The sequence below is a fragment of the Sprattus sprattus genome (assembly GCF_963457725.1).
Source record: "Sprattus sprattus genome assembly, chromosome: 5".
In the NCBI taxonomy this organism is placed as follows: Eukaryota; Metazoa; Chordata; class Actinopteri; order Clupeiformes; family Clupeidae; genus Sprattus; species Sprattus sprattus.
In genome coordinates this window covers 42,510,484-42,524,866 of record NC_137924.1, presented here as the reverse complement: position 1 = coordinate 42,524,866, position 14,383 = coordinate 42,510,484, and the positions used below count along the sequence as shown (strand labels likewise).

Below are 14,383 nucleotides of genomic sequence, written 5' to 3'. Positions count from 1 at the left end.
TAGAAAAGAAATCTGGTTGTGTGTCTGTGTTGGCAAATTAGGCATTACAAAACAAATAGAGTTTATGTTTCCATTTAGTTTTTCTGTTGATGCTATATTTGCTAACAGAACTTCATAAGAATAAACATTTCAAATGATTTCTTCGGAAATCTGAAGACGGTGTTGAGATATCAGGTTGTGGCAGAGAAGATATTAACATTAAGATTTAAAACATTTTAAATTATAAAACATATCACAGTCTGTCAGACACTCTGCAGAGGCGAATGTGGCAAGGGGTGTTTCAGATTGACAGCTGCCCTTGATATTGCCCAGATAGCAAGCACACGTTGGCCCAACTGCGGCATTGTTTGGCGACTGGTTGGAAAGGTTGGCGGTGGAATTCCAACCTTGGGCCAACGTTGAACCAACGTCAGCAGTCTCGTCAAAATGCAACGGCGTCGGTTGGGCAGTTGACGTTGGGTTCATGTTGGCTCAACGTCAGCTGCCCAACATTTTGATTGTGTTTTTTTTTTTTTTTTTTTTAACCATTCCACCTTTTTCCGCGGGGCATATTGGTAGTCAATCCTGTGTTTTTTTTTATTAAGATAAACATGAGTATTAAAAGTATAGCCTACTGGTGGCCAGACATTGTGATTCCGCGTCTCTGTAAACACTTTCAGAATAGCCTAATTGTTTTACATTCTAATTGATTATCTGACAGTGTTAACAAAAATTGGGGACACCACTGTGAAACCTTGTTAAAAAAAACATGCAATTTGGAAAACAATCTTGAAATATTTTAAATATTGCTTTTGATGAAAAAGTTTCTCTTTAATTATTTGTACAACATTTAAATATATATTAGCCTACTTATGAATGATTGAACCCTTTCTTTTGGACACACATAGGCTAGTTGTAGTGAGAAGTCATTATGTGACTTAGGTGAGATTTGATATGATAATGACTAATTGTGTTTGATTTATTGTATTATTAATCCTTCATTATATTTACAATCAAAAATAAGTTAATTATTAAACCTGGTAACAGTTTAAATTGAGGGGCCTTGTTTTGTCCCTTGTTTCAAGAACCACTGGGATACAACTAATTTATTTGTGATATTCCCTACAATTGTTTGTTGCTGTTATAGGCTAGTTATTGTTTAATTGTTGTGTGTGTTTTTTTTTTATTGTTATCTGATAGTATTCACATTGAACATGATTCTTTGTTTTTTGGTCGGCTAGTTGTTAATATTTCTATAAAAATATGTTTTGACACTTTGGACAAAATAGTTTGCCAAACAATTAGGCCTTTAACTAGACCTGTAACTAACTACCACTGTGTTAAAAAAGAATCAGTAAAACTAAAAACTGCACTGTCCTAGTCAAGCCACAAACAGATCACTACATTAACCTTCATGCATAAAGCACACACACGCTGTTCCCCAGTTGCCGAGCAACTTGAGTCAACGAGAGTTGTCGCAAAGACTGCTGGGATTTCGAGGCCTAATCGGAAAAACGACCGCCCTTTTCTGTCGAACGGAGTAGACGAGCATAGAAACCATTGCTGGAGTCACGTTCTCATAAACTACTTTAGAAAGCTGTGAAACCCTTACCGAGGTAGGTTTTGCGGTTATGACATTTAATTAGTTTCTCAGATCGCGCGTTTGAAAGGAAAATGTCTGATTAAAAGCAGATTTTAATGCGCGATTTGATGACGTAATGTCAATGGTCAAATAACAAATGGCGAACGCACAGATAGGCCTGTTAGGATTGAGCATGAAGCTCATCCTGATGTCGGGGGGGGTTACATACTGTCCGACGGTATTCAGTTAGCTTTGCAGAGAGGTGTGCAATGATTATTTGTAAGTCTGAGTGTGTAATTTGGCGCAGTGTTCATGTATTTCCGAAATGCTTGAGGGCCTGGGTAGCTAACGTTAGCTAGCATAACGTTAGTTGAATTACCCTGCCGTTTCTGTAGACTGCCTGCATCTTGTCATTGGTCTGCTTGGTAGACTACAGTGAGACGTGCGAAGTACGATTGGCTGGGAGGCTGAATGACAGCTGCTAAAATAAACTTGGGACTAGTTTGATTATATTACATATCTGATATATTGGTACCTAGCCAGCTAGCTAACTAACTGCTGTCCTGTTAAATGAAAGAACTAGCTTAGGACTGTTCGCTGCATCACTGTTAGCCAAGTTAAGCTAGCTATGCTAGCTAGCTAGTTCTAAATCAATAGCATTATAGCACTGAGAGCTGATGTGCTGTGCTAGACAGTTAGCAATGACAGTTATAATCTTTTAAACCGACATTAGACTGTGCGGCATTTTTTCCTCGGATTAACTTTCGAACTGAAACAAGATGTTGTCGTAAACGTTAGTTGAGGTCTGCAGGGGCAGCTCGCTCCACAGACATCAACTCAATAGCCCACATAAGATACCAGGTTCTCTACACCATAATATTAAGTTAACGAAATTGAATTGACGTTCATCCTCAGGGTTCTTAGTTGAGTGTTGACTCTTTTTTTTCTGACATGTTAATGTCATCTTTGTAATTAGGGAGAGGCTTAAGCCATGGCTGATGAGGGGGAGCCGGGCTGTGGGCATGAGTTTCCAGCTCATTATAAGGTCATGCTGGACAAACTCAACGAGCAGCGGCAACTGGACCAGTTTACAGACATCACTCTGATCGTGGATGGTAAGACACCACCTTTTTGTCCCCTCTGGTGTTGGCAGGAAGTAGCTTCTTTGAGCATGTGTCTGAATTGCATGAGATTGCAATTTTACAACAAAATTCAGGGTTTTCATTCCCAGTGGGTCCATTGCTCTTTAAAGACGCTCCAAGAGGAAGCATTAATTGAATGAATCTGCTTTGATACAGTCAGAAGTATTGTAGTTCACCATTTGTAGCTTAGACTTTAGGTCCTTTTTATTATAGGTTATTTCAAATTAAAAAAAATGTTTTAAGTATATTCAATTTCTTTATTTTCGCCATGTACACAGGTACTAGGAATTTTGAATGGTATTCTCCATGCAGGCTGGAGCATTACAAATAGAACATAGAACAGAACAAAGGGACAAGACAGAACAACAATACAAGAAAGTACCAGTATGACCATGGAGGTAGTGCAATAATAGAATTGTTAAATAAGTTCAATAAATAAAGTGCTGAGAGGAGCCATAAAGCTCATGTGCAAGGGCTGTTTATGAGGGCTATTGCTTGGGGGAAAAAGCTATTGAGGTGGCGTGATTTGTGACTAGAGGGGTGGGCGATGTGCCTCAAACATTTTACCAGTTAACCATTAGTTTAATATTATCAGTCCTGGGTGATTTTTCGCTGTGCTAACCACCAACCACCAACAAACTTGAACATCATTCAGGATTCATCATGGACTATTAAGGGACTATTGACCTGGATCCGTAGCCATAGTGCCAACCTTACCTCAGAATCCACACCAATTGCCACATTTTCGAAATGGTCATTAAAGCTTAAGTGAATTTTTTTTTTGTGCAATCAAAAGTCATTATATAACATAATCATTATACAGCTCAGGGTTTTCAAGTACTCAGAAGTATGTAAACTAAAGACACTTTCAGATTTGAACATTCTAAGAATAATAAACCTTAAGACTGTTTCACAGTTTCAAATTGAAGTTGTAATCGACATTCTTATGCCTTTAGGTCACCAGTTCAGAGCCCACAAGGCTGTGTTGGCGGCCTGCAGCCAGTTTTTTCACAAGTTCTTCCAAGACTTTACACAGGAACCATTAGTAGAGATCGAAGGTATGTGTTTTATTAGACCAAATTTACCACACTTCCAATGGGCCAAGTATTTTTAGTTCGTAATGTCTGTTTTGATTTGTTCCTTGCCTATTAATCAGGAGTTGGTAACTCTGCTTTCCGGCACCTGATGGAGTTTACATACACGGCCACACTGTCTGTGAACGGCAGCGAGGAGATCAGTGATGTGTGGAGAGCGGCCGAGTACCTGCAGATGCAGGAAGCAATCAAAGCCTTGAACAACAGGTAACTCCCTGGGTCTGTCATGTGCAGTATATGAATGTGGGATTACACTCCTTGGGAATGATGTAGGTTTTAATCCAGCCTGTGTTCCACAAATGAAATATCACAGAGCTGCTCTCACTTCTTGCCAACAGAATGAATGAGAGCACATCGCTGGTCACCACCGAGGTCCTGGCGGGGAAGAGCAAAGCTAAGAAGAGGAAGATCGCAGAGACGTCTAACGTTATCACCGAGACGCTGCCGTCGGTGGAGGGGGAGGAGACGGTGGAGATCGAGGTAGAGGTGGGGGACGTGGAGGAGGCATCCCTTGAGGAGGCATCCCTTGAGGATGAGGTGGACGCGGCCGCCCGCAACGCCCAGGCCTCCTCCGATGACTCGGCCCTCGCCCTCCTGGCCGACATCACCAGCAAGTACCGGCCCGGGGAGATGGCGCTGCCTGTAGGCGATGCCGACAAGTTCCCAGAGGAAGCGGCTGCGGCAGCGGCCGTGGTTGAGGAGGAGGAGCTGGTGTACCAGGAGGAGACGGTGATGGCGCCCAAGGCCCTTGAGAGCATCGAGGTGGTGGAGGTGCAGATCTCGCAGCTGGACAACATGTTCCGCTGCGAGAAATGTGACCGCTGCTTCAAGATCTTCTACCACCTCAAGCAGCACATGAAGAGCCATGAGGCGGGGGGCGAGGGCGGTGGCGGCAGCAAGCCGTTCGTGTGCCGGCACTGCGGCAAGGCTTACGCCCGCGAGGGGGCGCTCAAGCAGCATCTGAACAGCTACCACTATGAGGCAGAGGAGCAGTCACGGCGCCAGCGGCCACAGAAGAAGGTGCACGTGTGCGAGTACTGTGACAAGCAGTTTGACCACTTCGGCCACTTCAAAGAGCACTTACGGAAGCACACAGGTACTTAAACTTAAGTCTCGTTTTTGAACACTACCACTCATAGCGGATGTGCAGTTGCCAGCATTTGATAACGTGGACCGTTTTGCACTCTTGTTTTTCGTTTCGTCAGTCGGACACTCTCAGTGGATCACGTTTTGGGCGTTTTAAATTTGTTTGTTCAGAACCATTGAAATTAATTTATTTCTGTTGAAGGATGGTGTGCCTGGCCAACATGCATGCTGAGTTTGATCAATGTCACTGCTGTGTATAGTACATGTAGGTTAAAACGGCACCAACATCACAGCTTCTTATGTACATTTTTGCTCAAACTTGGGCATGACCAGGGATTTAGAAATGTATGTAGCAAGTTTTATCAGCCTACAATAACATAACATTATTTAAGTCATAATCTGAGTGCATTGCACATTGTTTAACGGGCCAAAAGCAAGACATGAACGATGCATTTTTGTGAAGTCGCACCGCACAGCTCTTGGTGCAGCTTGTACAAGTCATAACCGTGGTAGATTCCCAACCCCTTCAAATCCCCCAAGTGCCGCACTTCTAATTTGGAATATTGTGTCTCTACACTGACTAAGAATCCAGCGGTAATTGTAGCTCGTTGAGCATGTTGATGTTGACGTCATTTGGCTTGTATGTGTCCGCTCCTGGTAGGTGAAAAGCCATTCGAGTGTCCGGACTGTCATGAGCGCTTTGCCAGAAACAGCACGCTCAAATGCCACATGGCAGCTTGTCAGAACGGTTGTGGAGCCAAAAAAGGCCGGAAAAAGCTCTACGAGTGTCAGGTAAGAGGCTGCCGGTGGGAATATTTGTGTTGTACATCTGTTGAAACGCTCACTGTGTCAAGGAAAATAAGTTTATTACCTCTGTTTTCATGTCACCTGGTCAGAACTGGTCAGAATTCTTGCTATTGAATAAGTCCTCTAAATCTATTATGATTAACTCTTGTGTCCTTTACAAAAAGATTGGAATCTTAGTAATGAGCACTGGTTTTACACAGTGATGCATGTTTTGTGCAAGTGATGCAAGGTTTGTGTTTGAAACATTGTAAGTTTATCTCCATAAACATGAACTTCTTCTCTTTTCAGGTGTGCAACAGTGTCTTCAACAGCTGGGATCAGTTTAAAGACCACCTGGTAATCCACACAGGAGAGAAGCCCAACCACTGCACGTTTTGTGACCTCTGGTTCACCCAGCCCCGTGACCTTCGGGCTCACCTGCGCGACCTGCACGGCATCCAGGACGACGCGGTGACCAGCACCACCACTGCCAACACCACAGAAGAGGCGATCCTCACCGAGGCTTCTGCCGCCGCCGTCCTCTCTGCCTCCGCGGGCGAGGTGGGGGTGGAGGGCACTGAACTGGTCCTGACCACGGAGGACGGCATTCGGGTGGAGCACGTGACTGTGGAGCCCATGGATGTGGTGGCCGTGGAAGAGACCCTTGTGGTGAAGGAGGAGGAGGTGGTGGCGGCCTCACACTCTGGGACAGAGTGGCCCATGGAGGGGCAGGAGGAGCAGGAGGAGCTTGACGTGGAGAGACTAAACGAGCACCAAACGGTGGAGATCCAGGTGGAGCAGGTGACGCACGTGACTGTGTCAGATGAGCACTTAGACTCTGAGGTGCAGGTGGAGACAGTGGGAGTGGATGAAACTGTGGTTCAGTCGGCGGGAGGGGAGGACACGGTGGTTCAGACGGTGGGAGTGGAGGACACTGTGGTTCAGACGGTGCAAGTATGAAAAGCCCACCCACAGGGGACTCTTTCAGAGACCTCACTTTGCCTGCTCCCTATCGCTCCCTCCAGAGGAAGAGAGACGTCTCGAATAATAAACAAATAATATTATTTATTTTGAAACAGAGGTCCTCCTTCCATGTCTTCCTGTGTCTGCCACTTGGGGCTGAGGTGGCATCTATGCTTGAATGGCGTTTGGTTGTTTTTAGCAGGAAATGCTGGTAGAAGGATCAAATTTTTCATGTGTTCATTGTTTGCTTGTTTTTGTGCATTTCATAAGACTCCAGTCCCTTTACTCCAGCAAAAGCAAAAATGACTGTGCTGTTGGTGAAGACATTCAGTGATTGAGTGACGAGAAAAGAGCTTCAGTGTCAAAGAAAAACGGGTTTTATTTTTGTACACTCACCTTTTGTTTTACACATTGATTTGTGTTCAGTAAATAGCATTGATGTTACTGTTGAGTCGGGGTATTCCAAGTAGATGACTTGGGGGCAAACCTGGGTAAGTTAACTGGGAGTAAGTGGCAAACCTCCTAATAGAAGAGCTCTATGGCTTTGTTTTGCTAGGAGAATATCTTTCCCAAGTGTGTCACTAAACCACGTACTTGGAATAACCCCCTGTCCTCAGGACGACGGTAGAGTTTTCCCGGAGGGTACATAAGGAAGTGACTGCTAATGGCAGTTTGCAGCTTGTGCACCTTGATTGCACTTACACGCACACCTTATGCAGATCCCATTAAGCATGGATCTTCTTTTAAGTGAAGATCTCCAACAGCTCTTCAACAGATACAAGGAATGCTCACTGAACCTTGCTTCGTGTTGATCCTTTTGTAAAATCAAAAAGTCACAATTTCAATCGTCTTTGGCACAAAGAAGTATTGCATTGTCTAATAAACTTTGAATTTTAAAACAAGCACACAAAAGATGGTGATGTTTGATGAGACCTTACACGTATGCTAATGCTCTAGCAATGCTGAACGAACGTTGCGTAGATACAGGTAAGCTATGTATTTTTCTAAACTTTATACTTTTTAAGAGAAAGACCCCCATTAAACTGGCCTGCACCTGTGCCTCACTGATGCCTGTACTAAGGTTCCAAGGCACCTCTTCTCTCTGTCCCTCTCAATTGAACTGTATTATTAGGAATATAAAGAGACACCTTTCATACTTTTACTTTTTTTTCCTCTCCCTCGCAGTCTACTTTCTCTCACACTCCATCTCTGTGCTTCAATTAAAAAAAAATTCTCTCCTCCTTTCAATATTTTCCCTCTTCCCTCTTTATCCTTAGCCAGTGCTGTTCACTCTTCTTTCCTTTCTTCTTTCAATTACTCTGTCCATCAATTCTTACTCTTTTTTTTCAACTTTTTTGCCAGCCTTCTTTGACTTTACAGTACTTTATACTCCCTTCCATTTCCTTTACTTCCTCCGTGCTATGTCTATCTTCCACTTTATCCATCGATCGTTCTAACATCTCCTTCCTCCAGTCCATTCTTTTTCCTATATTCACTCATTCCCTCTCTCTATAGAACCTCCACCCAATTGTTTTTTTCTATCCCTATAGGTTATGTTTGCCATTTTATTATGTTCAGTGAAGCTGAATGCACAGAATGAAGTATTTTACTTGAGTGACTTTAATTTCCTGAAGTCAGGGATGTCATGAAATTAAAGCAGGCAAGAATGAACGGACCGATCAGTCACCTGGGTTTGTATCTGGCTTAGCTTTTTATAGCCGAAAAAGTAATGGACATGTCACCGGTAAATGTGAAGCAAATACTTAATAATATATGTTACCCAGCATTATTGATATTGACCCACGCGATAAAACGTCCACTGTTGACTGCGTATAGAAATACATTAAACAAATGACTGTTCTTACACATCAATCGAAATGGGCAAAAATGCAGAGGTTTGTTTTACAGTCGCGAAACAATTCTACTACCCTCTAGCGTTCAAATGAGTTTCCAAACTACAATCAACTTGCTGACTCATTTCAAAGGTTAGTTGAGTTCGTTCGCGTTTTGCGTTGATGTGAGTTTGGCTTGTTGCATTCCTTGCCGTTGGTTGGGATAATATGGATTTGAGAGTGCAAATCTGAACACGAAGGTATCCATGAATCTGATCCCAGCTCTGCGAGTAGGCTGTGTGCAGAGGCACTCACTTAACATTCAGCGTTATGTACGTAGGTTGCTTCTCGGCTGCTGTTTGCTGTGAAACCATCATCGCAATTGGTGTTAAAGTTTTCGTGTAGATGTTTATTGGCCCTGTTGTGACAAGAAATAACACACTGCGTCAGTCTCCACGGCAGTGCGGTCATATCTCACCGGTATATGATTTACATTGTCAAGGGAATCACCCAGGCGAGACTGAAGCAGTTAGCACCTTGGATAGTTCCCTAACCGGAATTCATCAATTTGTTACGTTTCGAACGGTATTTGGACTGCTGTAGCTGCTATAAGTCACTCTGTTCACACAGAATATCTCAACACGTCAAAAACTATTCTCTTAATTTGTTGCTACAATACAAGCAAGTGAGACATAAACCTTTAAAGTAAAAAAAACTATAACATAAAATGTTGACGTAACATTTTCCCTGTGTTTCCGTTGGTTTAACATGTGTTCAGATTCCTCCCCCATACATCTAATTGGCTACAAGAACTGGTAATCAGAATCCTACAACTCCCTGTTGCTATTAGAAATCAGCATCATACACTTCAAGCAAATATGACGAATATGAGTCATGCGATCTCAATTGACAAAAACACGATTGTTTAATACAGGCAAGTTGTCGTCTCTCATGTGCCATCAGCGGATACCTAGTTCTGAGGTAAGACTAGCTTTCTATTTCCCGCATAGCACTGTCACTGGGAAGCACCGCTATGACCGCTAACCAGTCGAATTGGATAGATGGTATGGTATTTTTTCAGGACCCTTCAATTCATTTATTTTTCACCTAGATGTGACCTAAACCTCAGTGTGACATGACGATACACACAGTTTCACCAATCATGTAGTCTCACACGCTTCTAACTTACTAGATAAGTCAGTTTTCGAATCGTTTTATCCTACGCTGTTGGTACGACGCTTGGTTAGCAGGCTCACCGAATAGCTTACGCCATTAACAACAAGTAAAAGGACTCGCTGATAATTCCACTCTCAGATGTTTTCAAATAAGCTAGACATTGGCAACATTTAACGGCACGTAGGCTAGCCTATTCCTGAAATGACACATCAATCACGGGTTCGATGTGAAAATGTAGTCTTTGCAATTTGGACACGCTTTTACCTGACCAGGTGTGATAACCTGTGGTGCTTGGGAAGACTTTTCTTAATAGACGCATTGGTGTAGTAGTAGAAGGCAATTTTAAGCGCACGTTTCCGCGCACGACCATGGAAAGGATTACCCATCTACGTGATTAAACTGTGGTGTGATTTAAGGTGAGCTGTTGCTGGCAGGACAAAATCCCATCGGGCAGCACCCGCCTGGCCATCTTGACATGACATGAACAGTCGTTCGGTTCTAATGGTCAGCTAAAGAGTCCGAGGAAATGTAGGAATATTGCACCATCACAGAGGTAAATAAATGCCTTCCTGTATTCACGTGTGACACTCTGAAATGGATGAACAAGTTGTGTATGATTCTTTCTAAATGTATGTAGTGTGAAACATATGTCACCAAGTTTTGATAGCATTCATTATTTAGAGAGATTTTAAACATATCAGTGAAAACTGTAATATGACCTACAAGGCCAGCATCAGGTAAGACCCTGTTCACTGAATGAATGTGTATTATATCACTTACATTGCTTGGAGAAGTACAAAATATAATTTTAACCAAGGTTGAGGGATGAGTTCATTCTAATGACAATCAAATGCAAATGCTTATTGATTGTTTTTGCTTTGATAGCTCGCCCGAGTGAAACTTTTATGTTTTGGAGCCTTTGAAGGTGCATCAGTTGGAGCTTTGTTTCGTATGTGGGATAAAAGCCTCTTTGATGCCTCAGAATAAATCAGGAAATGTTAATGCAACGGAAATCGCTTTTTATACAGCCTGCTAAACATCACCTGCATGACCCCTTACCTTCCACGTGTTGATTCTTGAGACCAACACATGATCAAATGGCACCTTAATTAATATTTTTTTGTCAAGATTGTTTTTGACACATTTGAGTGCTATGCTATAATGGCAAACATATTTCTGTCAATAACTGACGGGGAATTGTTTGAAGGTGCTGGAAGGGACGTAAAAACACATCATATTTATTAATATTTCCACTTTGTTTTATAAACAAATTGTTTATGGTTACACCTTCACTACAGGCTCCCCCTACCCCCCAAACACACACACATCGAACTAGCCTCCTCTGAGGTAAATACCTGCAGCATTGAGAGAATGTCCTCCTCCTAAGCAGTGCCATGGTTACTGAGTGAGGACCCTAGAGTATCACTGGGAGTTGGTCTGCATGGATTCACTCACTTGAGGGAAGAAGAGACTATTCATTGCGAGAGTGTAACAGAGAATGCTCAGTTTGCTCACCTGAAATAGCCTAGTTGTCTTCTGTCGCTACTGTTCTTTTTAATTTCCTGCGTAGTAGATGGATATATGCCCTATATTGTAGACAGCTGTGGCTTAACATAGCATTCAAATTTTGAAGTGGTTTCAGGAATCTTAGACCTTCACCGGATCAGATGAAATACTGTTTACCGAGGAGAACCTCATGTAATTGGTGCTGCTCTGGTGAACAGTATTCCAACAGTATGCTTGAAATTGTAGCTTACATACCGGTACATTATTAGTGAAACATAATTTTAATGACATTTGTGAAAGAATTAAACTGCAGTAAAAAGGAGCTCTGGTTCCAGCGATATAAAAAAATGTTGTGTGTGTGTGTGTGTGTGTGTGTGTCAAACTCTTGTGGAGATGTTTGCCCATACTAATTCCAGAGTGGGCCACCTCTTGGTTCTTAGGGCTGCTGGCCTCCTATTGTCTCCCATCTATTCACCCCTGAGCTCTTTATCCTCCAGGACCAGGCGTCTCAATTAATGCACATGGGGGAGCTGTGTGTGTGTGTGAGAGTGAGAGAGGGAGAGGGAGAGGGAGAGTCTGCTTTTTTTTCTTTTTAAAGATGCAGTCCGCAATTTGGGTTCGGTTTTGTGAAAGGTAGTTGATATTTGAGTTAAACAGCCAATCAAATGACACCCCACCTTTCGTGCTGCTGAAGCACAGTGTTGAATAGCTGGGACTGTTTATGGCTCGATCTGAGCCACTATGCTTCTCATCCGCATGAACAGGACTGCACGAACACCTGATTTTATTTTGAGCGACAGAGCAATGAACAGACAGCTAGAGGTCCGTGAGGAGCAATGCATCTGACAAAAAGTTAATGGGATTAGAAACGGTACCTTTTAAATGCTTAACTTCCCAGTTTCTCTTATATGCTTCTCACATCACTCCCTCTGTCTCTGTTGCTATTACTCCCTAACCCTTTATCCCCTCCCCTCTCTCTCCTTTCTTTAGCTCCTTCCCCTCACTCACGCCTCCCTTTCCCTCACTGGTGGTGATTCTCAAGAGGGTATCCCAGAATTCTCTTTGGGGGCTGAGGCAGATGTTGTTATTTTGTCTCGATGGGGCAGAGATGATGCCAGTAGCTTGATGATCATTCATATTTGCACCCCCTGATGTGCAGTCTCTAGCAGTTCACAGCCTACTGGTGAGTAATGTTCTCTCACTGTTTAATTACGTACTGATAGTTTTTTTTTTAGGAAGGTGTGTAAGAACTAAATGTTAACGCTTGTATGGGCTACTGATTGTTGTATCTGTTAATGCATCATTGTTGTGGGTGTTGAAAGTTGAAAAGGAAGGGTAGTTCAAATTTCAGTTGTCTTGAACATTTTTAGAAGTGCATATACACTGAATCAGCAATTGAAAGATCACCTGAGCAATTCAAATAAACACCTTTTACATTTTGTACCGTTTATGTTTACTTTATTTCTTTATTTCTTTAGACAATTGTACATTTTCTGATAACATAAACATATGCACAGATCCCACATTGGCTCTATGGTGGAACGTAGGCTATTTGTTACCATTTTTAAGTGTCGTTTTTTCTGAAATCTTGTTTTGAAGAGTTGTCATCCATGCTATAAAAGCCTTGTGCTTTTGTCTATGTAGAACTTTTACCCACCTCATGTAAAGCGTTGAGGAGCTGCATTATTTTCCTCTGGTTCATTTCTGTCTAATGCCAAAGTGAAATGTTACTGCAGAAATCCAATACCAGAGCCGTCTATGGTGAGCACAGTTCTTTTCTCTGATACACAGTAATTACATCCTAATCCTCAGATTGGGTGGCAACACTCAAACAAGCACAATGCATTGCCAGGCAACCAGGTGAAATGGTCAAACAGATCCTAACAGTGGCTGTTTTCAGGCCTGACTTCCATGTCTTCACCAGAGGTAGAATATATTGGAATAGCAGTGCATTTAAATCTCCAGATTAACCCCTTTCAGAATAACATCTGTGGAGTGTGGTCATTTATTGTGATTTCAGCTCTGGAATACAACAAATTTGGTGTCCCCTGTGATGTGGGCTTTCCCTAACAGACCTGCATTTTTTTCAATCTTCGACTTGAATAGGTTATCTCATTTGAATTATTGTTATCTTTCACCCTCATTTCAGATGGTACATTGAGGTGGCTAATTGAGTTCACTGGCTATGAGGTCCATGGTAATGAAGTAGTGTCATATCAATTGTTTCCGTCACTGAAAGGTGTGTATGTGTTTTCACATAGACTCTTCTGCACCTCCATTAATGAACTTCTCCCCCCATACCAGCCCCTGAACTGAGATCAGTGGGGGCACTTGTGGCGCGGAGAGGTGCAGGAAGGGTGTTTGAAGGTGGAGGAGATGGAGTATTCATTAAGAGGCTTACACTTTGATTTCCTCTGTCTCGATTCCTCCTCCCCCTCAACAGACCATCCGGCACTAGAGAGAATCAAAGACACACACAAACCTCATGCATGCTTAAACATGGCAGCAAATCTTCTCTGCTTTAATCCCTCCTAGATTAATTGGACGGTGAAACCAGTCTGATGTCAGTGGTTTGCTTTCATGCAGCCTTATTTGTTATGGAGCCTTGTCGTTTCATTGTAGATCATTTTATTGTCATCAGCAGTAAAGACCAATCCAGAACTGCCAATTATCTTTGTAAGGATTCTGTTTTGATGGAAAAATGTTCTTAAGGGCCCGCTGGCCTAATGGTAATGGTGTATTTTATTGAGTAACTAAATTAGGATGTACTATAGGATTGAGTTATAGTTGTTGCTTTCAATGGTGTGTTCAAGATAGACCAAACACAGTGGTGTAGCCCGGCACTATAAATAAATAATTGAATTTGCTAAATTGCTAAATAGCTATAGAAACATTATTTCCTATTCATGAATAATCACTAAAAGTATTTTTGAAGGAAAGTACCTTTCCAGGACACTTAAAGTAAGTAACAGTTCAGTCTAACTCTGCATCACATAACAGACTTTCACCATTCACACACTCATGATCACTGGAATATGTAATAATCTATGGCTCTGATGTATCTGATGAGTGATCACTTGTCCACTAATCTTTCTGTGTATGTCACTTTACTATGGAGTTATTCTCAGATACATAGACACCTGCTCTAATGAACAAGCTAGCAGAACTAATTAACTGAGCAGACAAGTGTGTCTTCTTTGGGGAGGTTGTTAAGAGCTCTCACTACATGAATTGTCT

At 42.3% G+C, this 14,383-nt stretch overlaps 1 protein-coding gene across 1 annotated transcript; it reads left to right on the top strand.

The window, feature by feature from the left end:
* Positions 1 to 1,492: 1,492 nt before the first annotated feature.
* Positions 1,493 to 7,482, top strand: znf131 (zinc finger protein 131). The gene is made up of 7 exons (XM_080838448.1): positions 1,493 to 1,595; positions 2,538 to 2,676; positions 3,660 to 3,761; positions 3,860 to 4,004; positions 4,136 to 4,893; positions 5,545 to 5,675; positions 5,979 to 7,482. Exons 2-7 carry the CDS (start codon positions 2,553 to 2,555, stop codon positions 6,627 to 6,629), a joined length of 1,911 nt encoding a protein of 636 aa, XP_080694574.1. The 5' UTR covers positions 1,493 to 1,595; positions 2,538 to 2,552; the 3' UTR covers positions 6,630 to 7,482.
* The last annotated feature ends 6,901 nt before the right edge of the window (positions 7,483 to 14,383 follow it).